Here is a 16,854-nt window from a genome sequence, read left to right on the forward strand (position 1 = left end):
TCCCTGCACCAAATGGCATCAAAATCCACGTTTTGAGCCATTTCTGGCGTTAAACGCCGGGCTGGTGCCCATCCTGGCGTTTAACGCCAGGTTGTAGCCCTTTTCTGGCGTTTAACGCCAGTCTGGTGCCCCTTTCTGGCGTTAACGCCCAGAATGGTGCCAGACTGGGCGTTAAACGCCCAACTGCTAGGCTTACTGGCGTTTAAACGCCAGCAGCTTCTTCCTCCAGGGTGTGCTGTTTTTCTTCCTGTTTTTCATCTTGTTTTTGCTTTTTTTCATTGTTTTTGTGACTTCTTATGATCATCAACCTACAAAAAAGATAAAATAACAAAAGAAAATAGTTAATTATAAAACATTGGGTTGCCTCCCAACAAGCGCTTCTTTAATGTCATTAGCTTGACAGAGGACTCTCATGGAGCCTCTCAAATGATCAGAGCAATGTTGAAACCTCCCAACACCAAACTTAGAGTTTGAATGTGGGGGTTCAACACCAAACTTAGAGTTTGGTTGTGGCCTCCCAACACCAAACTTAGAGTTTGACTGTGGGGGCTCTATTTGTCTCTGATTTGAGGGAAGCTCTTCAGCTTCCTCTCCATGGTGACAGAGGGATATCCTTGAGCCTTAAACACATAGGATTCTTCATTCACTTGAATGATCAGTTCACCTCCATCAACATCAATCACAGCCTTTGCTGTGGCTAGGAAGGGTCTGCCAAGGATGATGGATTCATCCATGCACTTCCCAGTCTCTAGGACTATGAAGTCAGTAGGGATGTAATGGTCTTCAATCTTCACCAAAACATTCTCTACAAGTCCATGAGCTTGTTTTCTTGAATTGTCTGCCATCTCTAATGAGATTCTTGCAGCTTGTACCTCAAAGATCCCTAATTTCTCCATTACAGAGAGGGGCATGAGGTTTACACTTGACCCTAAGTCACACAAGGCCTTCTTGAAGGTCATGGTGCCTATGGTACAAGGTATAGAAAACTTCCCAGGATCCTGCCTCTTTTGAGGCAGTTTCTGCCTAGACAAGTCATCCAGTTCTTTGGTGAGCAAAGGTGGTTCATCCTCCCAAGTCTCATTTCCAAATAACTTGTCATTTAGCTTCATGATTGCTTCAAGGTATTTAGCAACTTGCTCTTCAGTGACATACTCATCCTCTTCAGAGGAAGAATACTCATCAGAGCTCATGAATGGCAGAAGTAAGTCCAATGGAATCTCTATGGTCTCATTTTGAGCCTCAGATTCCCATTGTTCCTCATTGAGGAACTCAGAGGAGATTGGTGCACGCCCATTGGGGTCTTCCTCAATGGCGTCCACCTCCTCTCTTTCCTCTCCATATTCGGCCATGGTTATGGCTTTGCACTCTCCTTTTGGATTTTCTTCTGTATTACTTGGGAGAGTGCTAGGAGGGAGTTCAGAAATTTTCTTGCTCAGCTGTCCCACTTGTCCTTCCAAATTTCTGATGGAGGACCTTGTTTCATTCATGAAACTTTGGGTGGTTTCTCCATGAAGAATTATAGGTGTTTCCATAGGGTTCTCCTAGGTAATTCACCTCTTCCATGGAAGGGTTCTCAGGATCATAAGCTTCTTCTTTAGATGAAGCATCCTTAGTACTGCTTGGTGCATTTTGCATTCCAGACAGACTTTGAGAAATCAAATTGACTTGTTGAGTCAATATTTTATTCTGAGCCAAAATGGCATTCAGAGTATCAATCTCAAGAACTCCTTTCTTCTGACTAGTCCCATTGTTCACAGGATTCCTTTCAGAAGTGTACATGAATTGGTTATTTGCAACCATTTCAATTAGCTCTTGAGCCTCTGCAGGCGTTTTCTTCAGATGAAGAGATCCTCCAGCAGAGCTATCCAAAGACATCTTGGATAGTTCAGATAGACTATCATAGAAGATACCTATGATGCTCCATTCAGAAAGCATGTCTGAGGGACATCTTCTGATTAATTGTTTGTATCTTTCCCAAGCTTCATAGAGGGATTCTCCATCCTTCTGTCTGAAGGTTTGGACTTCCACTCTAAGCTTACTCCATCTTTGTGGTGGAAAGAACTTTGCCAAGAAGGCATTGACTAGCTTTTCCCAAGAGTCCAGGCTTTCCTTAGGTTGAGAGTCCAACCATGTCCTAGCTCTGTCTCTTACAGCAAAAGGGAATAGCATCAGTCTATAGACCTCAGGGTCAACCCCATTAGTCTTGACTGTGTCACAGATTTGCAAGAACTCAGCTAAAAATTGATGAGGATCTTCCATTGGAAGTCCATGGAACTTGCAATTCTGTTGCATTAGAGAAACTAATTGAGGCTTTAGCTCAAAGTTGTTTGCTCCAATGGCAGGGATAGAGATGCTTCTCCCATAGAAATCAGGAGTAGGTGCAGTAAAGTCACCCAGCACCTTCCTTGCATTGTTGGCATTGTTGTTGTTTTCGGCTGCCATGTGTTCTTCTTCTTTGAAGAATTCGGTCAGGTCCTCTAAAGAGAGTTGTGCCTTAGCTTCTCTTAGCTTTCGCTTCAAGGTCCTTTCAGGTTCAGGGTCAGCTTCAACAAGAATGCCTTTGTCTTTGTTCCTACTCATATGAAAGAGAAGAGAACAAGAGAATATGGAATCCTCTATGTCACAGTATAGAGATTCCTTGAGGTGTCAGAGGAAGAAAAATGGAAGACAGAAGTAGAAAATTCGAACTTATCAAAGAAGATGGAGTTCGAATTTTGCATTAAGGAATAGAGTTAGTCCAAAAATAGAAGGATGTGAGAAGAAGGGAAGTAATTTTCGAAAATTTAAGTAAAAGATTTTGAAAACGTTTTGAAAAACACTAATTGATTCTCAAAAACTAAGAAAAGAATCAAGTGATTTTTGAAAAAGATTTGAAATTAGAAATCAAAAAGATATGATTGAAAACTTATTTTGAAAAGATGTGATTGAAAAATTATGGTTTTAAAAAGATATGATTGAAAAGATATGATTTGAAAACAATTTTAAAAGATATGATTTGAAAACAATTTTAAAAAGATTTGATTTTAAAAATTAATGACTTGCCTAACAAGAAAAGATATGATTCAAACATAAAACCTTCCTCAACAGAAAAGGCAAAAAATGTTCAATCAAATCATTAATTGTTAGTAAGTATCTTTGAAAAAGGAAAGAAATTGATTTTGAAAACATTTGTTTGAAAAGATATGATTTGAAAAAGATTTGATTTTGAAACACTTTGAAAACTTGAAAAAAAATTGATTTTGAAAACAAAATCTTCCCCCTTTGCCATCCTGGCGTTAAACGCCCAGAATGGTGCACATTCTGGCGTTTAACGCCCAAACTACTACCCTTTTGGGCGTTAAACGCCCAACCAGGCACCCTGGCTGGCGTTTAAACGCCAGTCTGTCTTCTTCACTGGGCATTTTGAATGCCCATCTTTTTCTGTGTGATTCCTCTGCAGTATGTTCTGAATCTTTAATTCTCTGTATTATTGACTTGAAAAGACACAAATAAAAAATATTTTTGGATTTTTAATAATGAGGAATAATCAAAATGCAACTAAAATCAAATAACAATGCATGCAAGACACCAAACTTAGCAGTTTGTATATATGGGAAACAACAAAATACTCAAGTCAATAGAATTCAAAGATTAAAACAAGAAAATCATCAAGAACAACTTGAAGATCAATGAGGACACATGCATGAATGTAATAAGAACAGAAACATGCAATTGACACTAAACTTAAGATGAGACTCTAGACTCAAACAAGACATATTTTTGGATTTTATGATTTTGTAATTTTTTTTTGTGCTTTTTTCGAAAATTAAGTGAAAAGGAAAATAAAGGTATCAAAATTCTTAATGAGAATTCCAGGAATCATGCAATGTTAGTCTAAAGCTTTAGTCTAAAGGAATTAGACAGGGCCGGCTAAGCTTCAGCAGGACATTGCATTCAAGAGCTAAATTGATGAGAATCAATCAGCCTTGGTGATGATAAGAACATCACCTTGAAACACTAGAATTCATTCTTAAGAACTCTGAAGAAAAATACCTAATCTAAGCAACAAGATGAACCGTCAGTTGTCCATACACAAGAACAATCCCCGGCAACGGCGCCAAAAACTTGGTGCACGAAATTGTGATCACTACAACTTCGCACAACTAACCAGCAAGTGCACTGGGTCGTCCAAGTAATACCTTACGCGAGTAAGGGTCGATCCCACGGAGATTGGTGGTATGAAGCAAGCTATGGTCACCTTGTAAATCTCAGTCAGGCAGACTCAAATGTATAATGGTGATGAACGAAAATAACATAGAAGATAAAGATAGAGATACTTATGTATATCATTGGTGTAAGAGCTTCAGACAAGTGTATGAAGATGCCTTCCCTTCCGTCTCTCTGCTTTCTTACTGTCTTCATCCAATCCTTCTTACTCCTTTCCATGGCAAGCTCGTGTAAGGTTTCACTGTTGTCAGCAGCTACCTCCCATCCGCGCAGTGAAAGCTAATGCACACACTCTGTCACAGTGCTGCCAATCACCGGTTTGGTTCCCTCCCCTACCGGAATAGAATAACTCTTTTGCGTCTGTCACTAACGCCCAGTAGGTTACAGGTTTGAAGCACATCACAGTCATTCAATCATTGAATCCTACTCAGAATACCACAGACAAGGTTTAGACCTTCCGGATTCTCTTGAATGCTGCCATCAGGTCCTGCCTATACCACGAAGATTCTGAAGAATCCAAGAGACATTCACTAAGCCTCAGATGCTTGTAGAACAAGAATGGTTGTCAGTCACCTTGTTCATGGGTGAGAATGGTGATGGGCGTCAATCATCACCTTCATCATGTTGAAGAACAAGTGATATCTTGGATAAAGAACAAGCGGAATTGAATGGAAGAACAATAGTAATTGCATTAATACTCGAGGTACAGCAGAGCTCCACACCTTAATCTATGGTGTGTAGAAACTCCACCGTTGAAAATACATAAGAACAAGGTTTAGGCATGGCCGTGAGGCCAGCCCTCAAATGATCTAAGAACTAGATGTCCAAAGATGATAATACAATAGTAAAAGGTCCTACTTATAGAAAACTAGTAGCCTAAGGTGTACAAAGGTGAGTAAATGACGTAAAAATCCACTTCCGGGCCCACTTGGTGTGTGCTTGGGCTGAGCAATGAAGCATTTTTCGTGTAGAGACTCTTCTTGGCGTTTAACTCCAGCTTTTATGCCAGTTTGGGCGTTTAACTCCCAATTAGGTGCCAGTTCCGGCGTTTAACGCTGGGAATTCTGAGGGTGACTTTGAACGCCGGTTTGGGCCATCAAATCTTGGGCAAAGTATGGACTATTATATATTGCTGGAAAGCCCAGGATGTCTACTTTCCAACGCCGTTGAGAGCGCGCCAATTGGGCTTCTGTAGCTCCAGAAAATTCACTTCGAGTGCAGGGAGGTCAGAATCCAACAGCATCTGCAGTCCTTTTCAGTCTCTGAATCAGATTTTTGCTCAGGTCCCTCAATTTCAGCCAGAAAATACCTGAAATCACAGAAAAACCCACAAACTCATAGTAAAGTCCAGAAAAGTGAATTTTAACTAAAAACTAATAAAAATATAATAAAAACTAACTAGATCATACTAAAAACATACTAAAAACAATGCCAAAAAGTATACAAATTATCCGCTCATCAGCGCACAATGGAAGCAAGATTCAAGAGGAAAGCCGGTCCAATTGAGAAGGCATGACCTCAAACCCGTGGCTAGAGGATGGTTAGAGTTCATACAACGCTCAATCATTCCCACTAGCAACCGGTCCGAAGTTACCATAGACCGGGCTATCATGATCCATAGCATCATGATTGGAGAAGAAATAGAGGTTCATGAGGTTATAGCCCAAGAACTCTATAGGGTGGCGGACAAGACCTCTACCTTGGCAAGGTTAGCCTTTCCTCACCTCATTTGTCACCTCTGTTATTCAGTGGAAGTTGACATAGAGGGAGACATCACCATTGATGAGGATAAGCCCATTACCAAGAAAAGGATGGAGCACACAAGAGACCCCTCTCATCATGAGATCCCTGAGATTCCTCAAGGGATGCACTTTCCTCCACAAAACTATTGGGAGCAAGTAAACACCTCCCTAGGAGAATTGAGTTCCAACATGGGACAACTAAGGGTGGAGCATCAAGAACACTCCATTCTCCTCCATGAAATTAGAGAAGAACAAAGAATCATGAGAGAGGAGCAACAAAGGCAAGGAAGAGACATTGAGGAGCTCAAGCACTCCATAGGACCTTCAAAAGCAAGGAAGAGCCGCCATCACTGAGGTGGACCCATTCCTTGATTTCCTTGTTCTTTATTCCTTTGTTTTTCGAATTTTAGTGCTTTATGTTATCCATGCTTGTGTCTTATGATCATTAGTGTCTTAGTGTCTATGCCTTAAAGTTATGAATGTCCTATGAATCCATCACCTTTCTTGAATAAAAATGTGCTTAATTGAAAAAGGAAGAATTGCATGAATTTTGAATTTTATAATAGTTTAATTATTTTGATGTGGTGGCAATATTTTTGTTCTCTGAATGTATGCTTAAACAGTGCATATGTATCTTGAATTTGTGGTTCATGAATGTTGGCTCTTGAAAGAATGATGAAAAAGGAGACATGTTATTGAGGATCTGAAAAATCAATAAAATGATTCTTGAAGCAAGAAAAAGCATTGCTATTCAAAAAAAAAAAACCGAAAAAAAAAGAGAGAGTTGTGATCCAAGGCAAATAAGAGTGTGCTTAAGAACCCTGGACACCTCTAATTGGGGACTTTAGCAAAGCTAAGTCACAATCTGAAAAGGTTCACCCAATTATGTGTCTGTGGCATGTATGTATCCGGTGGTAATACTGGAAAGACAGAGTGCTTTGGGCCACAGACAAGACTCAATAAATAGCTATGTTCAAGAATCATCATACTTTACTAGGAGAATCATTAACACTATCTGGATTCTAAGTTCCTAAAGAAGCCAACCATTCTGAATTTCAAAGGATAGATTGAGATGCCAAAACTGTTCAGAGGCAAAAAGTTAAAAGCCCCGCTCATCTAATTAATACTGATCTTCACAGATGTTTTTGGAATTCATTGCATATTCTCTTCCTTTTATCTTATTTGATTTTCAGTTGCTTGGGGACAAGCAACAATTTAAGTTTGGTGTTGTGATGAGCGGATGATTTGTATACTTTTTGGCATTGTTTTTAGTATGTTTTTGATATGATCTAGTTAGTTTTTAGTATATTTTTATTAGTTTTTAGTTAAAATTCACTTTTCTGGACTTTACTATGAGTTTGTGTGTTTTTCTGTGATTTCAGGTATTTTCTGGCTGAAATTGAGGGACCTGAGCAAAAATCTGATCCAGAGACCAAAAAGGACTGCAGATGCTGTTGGATTCTGACCTCCCTGCACTCGAAGCGGATTTTCTGGAGCTACAGAAGCCCAATTGGCGCGCTCTCAACGGCGTTGGAAAGTAGACATCCTGGGCTTTCCAGCAATATATGATAGTCCATACTTTGCCCAAGATTTGATGGCCCAAACCGGCGTTCAAAGTCACCTCAAGAAATCCCAGCGTTAAACGCTGGAACTGGCACCCAAATGGGAGTTAAACGCCCAAACTGGCACCAAAGCTGGCGTTTAACTCCAAGGAGAGTCTCTACACGAAATTTCTTCATTGCTCAGCCCAAGCACACACCAAGTGGGCCCGGAAGTGGATTTTTATGTCATTTACTCATCTATGTACTAGTTTTCTATAAGTAGGACCTTTTACTATTGTATTAGGACATCTTGGTAGCTATCTTTGAGTTTTATGCTATCTTAGATCATTGGGAGGCTGGCCATTCGGCCATGCCTAGACCTTATGCTTATGTATTTTCAACGGTGGAGTTTCTACACACCATAGATTAAGGTGTGGAGCTCTGCTGTACCTCGAGTGTTAATGCAATTACTATTGTTCTTTCATTCAATTCCGCTTGTTCTTTATCCAAGATATCACTTGTTCTTCAACATGATGAAGGTGATGATTGACGCCCATCACCATTCTCACCCATGAACAAGGTGACTGACAACCATTCTTGTTCTACAAGCATCTGAGGCTTAGTGAATATCTCTTGGATTCTTCGGAATCTTCGTGGTATAGGCAGGACCTGATGGCGGCATTCAAGAGAATCCGGAAGGTCTAAACCTTGTCTGTGGTATTCTGAGTAGGATTCAATGATTGAATGACTGTGACGTGCTTCAAACCTGTAACCTACTGGGCGTTAGTGACAGACGCAAAAGAGTTATTCTATTCCGGTAGGGGAGGGAACCAAACTGGTGATTGGCAGCACTGTGACAGAGTGTGTGCATTAGCTTTCACTGCGCGGATGGGAGGTAGCTGCTGACAACAGTGAAACCTTACACGAGCTTGCCATGGAAAGGAGTAAGAAAGGATTGGATGAAGGCATTAGGAAAGCAGAGAGACGGAAGGGAAGGCATCTTCATACGCTTATCTGAAGTTCCTACCAATGAATTACATAAGTATCTCTATCCTTATCTTTTATGTTATTTTCGTTCATCACCATATACATCTGAGTTTGCCTGACTAAGATTTACAAGATGACCATAGCTTGCTTCAATACTAACAATCTCCATGGGATCGACCCTTACTCACGTAAGGTTTATTACTTGGACGACCCAGTGCACTTGCTGGTTAGTTGTGCGAAGTTGTGTAATGCCATGGTATTGAGCCACCAAGTTCTTGGAGCCATTACCGGGGATTATTTGAGTTGTGAAAAAGTATTGTTCACAATTTCGCGCACCAAGGAACCACCCCAATTTGAGGTGGGGAGACAACCAAAACCAATAATCTTGGCAGAGAAACTCAAACCAGAACAATTCTAGAAACATAAACCATCAAAACACTAACCAAAACCAATATAGAAAACCACAAAATAACTACCCCAATTCTAACTTCTATCCACCCAATAACCCATCCACTAACCAAAATAACTTTCACCCACCATCTACATCTCACAATCAGCCACAACCACCTCAAGAATCCCAAAGAATCTCCAACTTGGAGATAATGATGGAAAAGATGATAAAACAGCAAGAGTTAACTAGTAAGAACCATGAAGCTTCAATGAGGAATCTGGAAAGGCAAATTGGCTAATTGTCCAAGCAAGCAGTGGCTAAAAGAGCACCCAATGCATTACCAAGTGACACCATTCCCAATCCTAAAGAAGAATGCAAAGCAATCCAATTAAGGAGTGGAAGAACCTTGGTGAATGACAAAGAAGCTAACAAGAGGCAAGCTGAGAATGATGAGGCCAACAGCAAGGAAGAAGTGACACTTAAGGAAAAGGACCAAGAAAGGCTCAAGGAGAAAGAGGAACAGCCACAAGCTTCAAAGAAAGGAAAGCAAATCATAGAGGAGCATCCACCAGAACAGAGGAAGATGGTGAAGCCTTACACTCCTCCTCTGCCATATCCTCAAAGGTTTCAAAAGGAGATCAAAGACCAACAGTTCCCCAAGTTCCTAGAAGTCTTTAAGAAGCTGGAAATCAATATTCTACTTGTTGAAGCATTGAAGCAGATGCCTCTATATGCAAAGTTCTTAAAAGAACTCATCAACAAGAAGAGAAGCTGGAATGAAAAAGAGATAGTGATCTTGACACAAGAATGCAGTGCATTGATCCAAGAAGGCCTCCCACCAAAACTCAAAGACCTTGGGAGTTTCTTTTTGCCTTGTACCATTGGTAACATATCCATTGATAAGGCACTGTGTGATTTAAGATCTAGTATCAACCTGATGCCTTTATCCATGATGAGAAGGCTATTTATAGAAGAAGTGAAGCCTACACAGATGTCATTGGAGCTAGTGGATAGATCACTGATAATTCCTAAGGGTGTAATTGAAAATCTCTTGGTCAGAGTAGGAAAATTCATATTTCCAGTAGATTTTGTAATCATGGACCTAGGTGAAGAGGGGAGTGATTCTATTATACTGGAAAGACTTTTCTTAGACACAGCAAGGGCCATCATTGATGTGGAACAAGGAGAAATGACCTTAAGGATACATGATGAGAAGATCATTCTAAATGTCTTTTAAGAAATACAGCATACTGTTAAAGAGAAAAGCTGCATGAGGGTTGAAGAAGAAGGCTTGCATTGGAAAGAAAAACCCAACAAAGGACTCATCAGCTCACCCCCAAGGCAAAAGACAAGCAGTGGAGAAGGACAAAAGGGGAATTAAGATGCAAAGAATCAGAAGAGAATGCAGGAAGAGAGTGAGGAGTTGATCACTATGAAGACAGACCCTAACATACAACCTACTGTTAGGACAGAAGAGTCACCAAAGAAAGGAAAGAAGAACAAGAAAAGGGTTCCAAAAGGGTGAAAAAGTAGAAAAATCCCAACTGAAGGATTCTCAAAAGGAGACAAAGTGCAACTGATATACCAACAGTTGGAGACAGGCCCACAAACTAATGATTATTACACTGTCAATAAGATACTCTGTTGGAGCATATAGAGATTGATCATCAAGGCACAGGAAGAAGGCTCACAATGAGAGGGGACAAGCTGAGGCACCATAATCATTAACCACCCTAACAAGGAACTAATGTCAAGCTAGTGACAATAAAAGAGCACTCCATGGGAGGCAGCCCATGATTTAATATTCTTGCTTTTGTTTTAATTTCAATAATTAATGGTTCTTCTAGCATAAATTTGAGTTGTCATGAGTAGATTTGATAAGTGCACACATCATTTTGAAGCATATGTTTGATTCCTAAGTTTGGTGTGCCTAAAGGCACTTTAAAATGGCTTTTCAAGCATGATTAATCATAGGACCATTTTGGGATATATACTCATTCTTTCTATTTAAGTATATAGCCAAACATTAAGTTTGGTGTCTATGTATGCTATGAATTTTAAGAAAATCACTTTTACTCAAAGGCTCAAATTCATGAATAGATAAACCATACATTGCATCATTTTATGAGTTTATGGTAGTATGGTAGCAAATAAAATATTTTTTATAATGAATATACCAATTATGACAGATATTCATTGGGTTTTATATGGATCATTTAGAAGGAAACAAGTTTGGTGTACACCAAAATTTTGTTCAATGTCTAAGGGGCATAATTGGTTATTCATAAATAAGAAACATATAATAAATTTTGTTTTTCTTTGTTACTCTTCACTCCACCGTATTGAATTCAAAGTGTGAACTCACTATTTCCTTAATTCACGTGAATAGGAATGATGAAATTTGAGAAAAGGAAAAAGCTCATGCATGTACGGTTGTCACAAGGGGGAAAAGTGAATCACATGTGCAAGGAAAAGTGAATCACATGTGCTTAGGGAATTGTGTTCTCTTGGAAACAAAATCTGCATGGTTTAACACCTAGGAGGCCGAACCACATGTGCCCAATGAGGAAGCAATCCTTGTCTTCACCCACCTTTACATGCAAGCCGTTCATTCCCATTACCTCAACAATGAATTGCTCAATCCTCACCCTTTATTGCAACTTAACTGAATCCTCCAACTTATTGTTTTGTTTCAAGAATTCACGTCCCTTCTATAAATTAGCAGTAACACTTCTTAAGCCCACACACTATTGCCTTCTTCATAAAAGTCCTCCATAATATTTACATCACTCTTCTCTCACCCAAAGACATCACACAGCACCTTACCTCCCATTCCTTCCATCATAACCGTGTTTAACCAAGGCCTATCCTCTCTTCTTCCTTCTTTCCTAATTCATGGCTTCATCAAGTTCCAAAAGAAGGAAAGGAAAGGAACCAGCTGAAGCCAAACCACCAACCTTTGATACCAAGAGATTTAAGTCTCAATTTCATGAATCAAGATATCACAGGATAATAGAATCAAAACAAGTCATTCCAGAGATGGGATTCAGATTAAAAGAAGGAGAATACCCCATTATGAGAAGAATAACCGTAGAGAGGAGATGGAAACTACTGTGTGAACCTCTCGCAGACATAAGTGCAACCATGATAAGGGAGTTTTATGCAAATGCTGTGAGGTCAAGCAAGACCAGCCCTCCCTACAAGAGCTATGTTAGGGGGGTTGAGGTAGATTTCAGCCCATCATCCATTATAAGAGTCTTACAGATAAGAGTGATACCCTATAGAGAACTCAGCTTTAATGAAAGACTGACAGGTGAGAATGATCCTGATGAGATACTAAATGGTTTATGCTTTGAAAGCAAAGACTGAGAAAGGGACTCAGAAGGGGATCTAAGCCACTTGAAGAAAATGAATCTCATACCTGAAGGCAAAGGTTGGTATGAGATAGTGAGAAGATCCATACTCCCTACTACAAATACCTCAGAGGGTACAATAAAGAGAGCAATCCTGACATACTGCATACTCAAAAGAGGAGAAATCAATATCCCACAGCTCATAGCAGATAGCATTTAAGAGTTGGCTGGGGATACTAGCAAGGAGAGGAGACTTGGTCACCCATGCACTATTCTGAGGCTGTGCAATAGAGCAGGGGTACTCTTTGAGGATGCAGATACAGATCAGGTAAAGAGAGACAAAGGAATCACCAAGCAAAAAATGGATAGCATCACTGAAACCCAGGAAGAGAGAAGAGCTCAAGGAAGAAGAAGGAGACCATAAATGGAGGGAGAACAAGCTTCTGGTGCAATGGACTTAAGCCAAATGCAAAGAGCCATTGAAGAAATGTCTTAACAATATATGAGAGCACAGGAGCAACAAAAGGAGCAATACTTGAAGCAACAAGAGCAGTATTTGAAAGCCCAAGAGCAATAGGAGCATTGGCAGCAGCAAATGATGGAGAAACAAAAAAACTTCTAGCTCAAGATGTTGGATCAACAGAGAGAATTTCAAGCAAGAACTTCTGATTGGCAAAGGGAACAATTGGCACACTTTCAAGAATCATTTAATAGATTGTCCCTACAACAAGCCAAGCAAGGAGAGTACATCCAAAATCTTTATCAATGGAAGAACATATATCATATGATTGGAGAGCATAGGAATCTGGACAGGATGGAGTATGATATAGAAACTCAAGCAAAGTTAGACTATGTAGTCCATTGCATGCCAGCATTGAATTGAAAGATCAAACCATATGTTCAATGCCAAGAATTGGTAGACCATCAGAGAGCAAAAGCCAAGAAAAATGCAGCACACATGCAACAAGGATTGAAAGATGCTGGGCTGTGGGGTCAAGTAGATCACATTTGGGATCATAGGTGCCCTGTTGAAGAATCCCAAGAAATAAACAAGAAGTGGAAGAAGAAAGGTGAATCCAGCAAAGGACAGGAGCATAACAACTAGAGGTGGTGGAGTCCCTTTTATAGTTTTAATTAAATAAGGATGATGCATATCTGAAACATGATATGCCTCCAATTGTTTTATGTTCTGCAAGTTCATGTCTTAATAGATTTCTTATTAGGATCTGCATTATGCTTGTTATCACTCATCTGCATTGAATCATGTCTTGTTTCCCTTTTGCATCAATAAGAGAAAATGTTTGAAATAGAAAGTAATTGTCCAATGTGGTAGGAATTAGAATGAAGTTCAGTGGTAGTAATTGCTTGATTAGATGATAAGCTCAATAATAAAAGCTGTAGAATAGAATGTCCTTTATAGTGTGAACTCAGTTACTGCTATAAAACCTTCAATTAATGAACATCCCTGGAAAATAAAGAAAAGTAAGAAAAAAAAAGAAAAGAAAAGCCAAGAATTGGCAAAGAAACAAACAATAAGGCTAGACACCAATAGCTTGAACCTTAGGACATATGCCTGTAGTGCTTCTTGTACTAAGATATGCTTGGACAATTAGGTTCTGAGGAGTCTTTCAAAACTCGGTAACTTGGATTAACTAATCCCGGATTACCAATCGAAAGTCCATTATCAAGAGAAACCTAGTTACAAAGTATTTAGTAACCCAAAGAGGTGATGGGCATCAATGTTCCTAAGAAGGATTGTGAGCCAAGTGTCTGTAGTGAAAAAGTGTTGAGAAAAATTGAGCCAACAAGGCTGCTGCAACACTTGACACTGAACTATCATTGAGAAATAAGCTTTCTAAGCAAAAGAAAGAAGGAAAAAGCTAACAGGGATCAATAGAAGAGCAAGGAATTATAACAACAACTCTAGGAATCCTCAAGGAGGCATTTCATATCAGACAACTAAGAATAATTGAGCTACATTTTGTCTGCATAAAACCCCATGAACCAAATTTTGCTACCTGCTAAATAAGGACGTATATACTTCTCTGTTTCATTTCATTTCTTCTCATGTTTAGTGCTTGCTTGGGGACAAGCAAGGTTTAAGTTTGGTGTTGTGATGACAAGTCATTTTATGCTAGTTTTACAAGCATTTTTCATTTGTTTCATTAGGTTTTATGCACTTTCTTGCACAATAAGTAAGTGATTGGAGTGGATTTTCATTATTATGTTGAATCAATCAAACATCATTTATTTTACACGAAATCATAGGTTTTATGCTAGAATTAATTGATTTTATGAATGATGCAAAGATCTTGTGATTTTGGTGAGACTTTGATTGGTTGTTTGGTTGCTTGTAGGTGAAGAAATGAGAAAGAAAGGGAAGCAATCAGGGAAGCGTTATGTTCTCTTTGTGAACGCCACACTCAGCAACACTTTTGGGATAGCGTTCACTTTGGAAGTGAACGTGGCGTTCACTTTGTGAACTTTTTCGTGAATTCAAGGCTGGGAGCCAAAGCCTCGTGCCATCCATACACTAAGGGCGCTCAAATATTGAGTGTAGCGCTCAACCAAGGGAGCGCTAGGAGAAGCGCTCAACCAAGGGAGCACTAGGCAGCGCTCGAGAAACAAACGCAGCGCTCACAAAGAGAGCGCCAAGGCAAGAAAGGAGCGCTCAACGCACGTACCAAAGAGCGTATCGCTCGATTAAGGGAGCGCTGGCCAAGGCAAGGAAGGCTAGCGCTCAGCAAGGCAACTCGGCATTCACAAAGTGAACGCTAGGAGGCAATTGGCACACGTGAAGGGCGCACCAAAGGGAATGAATGCTACCTTCATTATCCCAACTGAACGCTCCCCTGGGAGCTAGCCAACACCATCCGGATCCAAATTCATTCAAGGCCAAAATTAAAAAGCCCACTCCAAGTTTTGAAGATTGAAAATAGAAAGTGTATAAATAGGATCACATTTGAACCTTACCGGGTCAGAGCTGACATTTTACTTAATTTTGACTTCTCTCTTTTAATTTTTCACTTGGGGAATTGAGATCAGATCTAAGTTTTCTTTGTTCATTTACTTTCTTCTGCAATTTCTATTTTTTGTTTTGAGTTTTGAAACTCATATTGAAGAATCTCACTGCAATTCTTCATCTGAAAATCATCTTCTACTTGTCTTTTTATAGTTCTAAGAATTAGGAATTGGATCTGAATCTTTTTTTCTATTTTCCTTTAATTTCTTCTGCAATTTCTACTTTTCTGTTTGGTCAAGAGAGTAATTGAGATCTAGATCTGCTTTTCATTCTTATTACTCTTCTGCAATTGTCAATTTCTCTTTTAGGATTTCATAATTGAGCTAAGCTTTCTTGCTATTTTAATTCTCCTGCAATTTTTCATTTCTGTTTTGGTTCTTCTACAATTTCTCTTCATCTGATTTACTACAATTTACAATTCTAGTTCATTTGAATCCCAATACCCAATTCCTTTTATTCTTCAAGCAATTTACATTTCCCAGCAATTTAGATTCAACAATTTAAGTTTCTCGCACTTTAAGTTTCAGTAATTTACCTTTCTTGCAATTTAAGTTTCAGCTTGTTTACTTTCTTGCATTTTTAAGTTTCTGCAATTTATTTCTTCAGCACTTTAAGATTTAGCCAATTTTCATTCTGCACTTTAGTTTACTTGCAATTTTACTTTTGTTAATTAAAATAACTCAAATCTTCAAAAATTTGCTTAACTAAATTCATCACCTAACTAAAGTTGCTCAATCCATCAATCCCTGTGGGATCGACCTCACTCTTGTGAGTTATTACTACTTGATGTGACCCAGTATACTTGCCGGTGAGTGATAAACCCCGATTTTGTGGTTTATCTTATGCTTATTTTAGGGAATTTATTCACATTTTCCCATATTTATTCAATAAAATAGCATGGTTTTGTAATTCTCCCTTGAATTGTGCTTAAGTGTAAAAACATGCTTTTTAGGCCCTTAAATTGGTGATTTTAACTCACTTTAGTTCCATTCGATGCCTTGATGTGTTTGTTGAGTGATTTCAGGTTCATAAGGCATGTATTGGATGGAAGAAATGAGGAGAAAAGCATGCAAAGTGGAGAATGCATGAGGAAACAAGAATTGGGAATGCATCGATGGGCGCGCACGCGTACAAGGCGCGCACGCACAAAAGTGATTTCGTATAGAGACGCGCACGCGTACATGACGCGTCCGCGTGGATGAAGAAATAGCAAATCGACGCGCACGCGCACATGACGCGTACGCGCCGATACTCGCACGTGACTCACTTAAAGGCAAAATGCTGAGGGGGATTTCTGAGCAGCCCAGGCCCAATTCGAACCTGTTTCTGAGTGTATTTCATGCAGAATTGAAGCCCAAGCAAAAGGGGGAGCAATTGATTGTAGCATTAGCATCATGTAGTGTAGTTTATAGAGAGAGAAGCTCCATCTTCTCTCTAGAATTAGGGTAGATTAGGTTAATTTCATCTTAGATCTAGTTCCAATTTCATGTTCTCATCTTGTTTTCTCTACAATTTCATGTTTCTATTCTTGATTCCTCTTAGTTTTCATGTTAATTCCCCTTTTTGCTATCTTTTGTGATGATGAACTCTTGTTGGATTTGGATCTTTTTTT

At 39.3% G+C, this 16,854-nt stretch overlaps 1 protein-coding gene and 1 non-coding gene across 2 annotated transcripts; both read left to right on the forward strand.

Annotated features, from left to right (window-relative positions):
- The first annotated feature begins 1,929 nt into the window (after positions 1-1,929).
- LOC130971967 (small nucleolar RNA R71) lies at positions 1,930-2,037 on the forward strand. Its single transcript, XR_009083175.1, has one exon. It is a non-coding gene; the product is annotated as a small nucleolar RNA R71 (small nucleolar RNA).
- Positions 2,038-9,081: 7,044 nt separating this feature from the next.
- LOC130965635 (uncharacterized) lies at positions 9,082-10,104 on the forward strand. Its single transcript, XM_057890399.1, has 2 exons — positions 9,082-9,152; positions 9,261-10,104. The coding sequence occupies exons 1-2, from the start codon at positions 9,082-9,084 to the stop codon at positions 10,102-10,104; spliced, it is 915 nt and encodes a 304-aa protein (XP_057746382.1).
- The last annotated feature ends 6,750 nt before the right edge of the window (positions 10,105-16,854 follow it).

This window comes from Arachis stenosperma, chromosome 3 (assembly GCF_014773155.1).
Source record: "Arachis stenosperma cultivar V10309 chromosome 3, arast.V10309.gnm1.PFL2, whole genome shotgun sequence".
Classification (NCBI taxonomy): domain Eukaryota; kingdom Viridiplantae; phylum Streptophyta; class Magnoliopsida; order Fabales; family Fabaceae; genus Arachis; species Arachis stenosperma.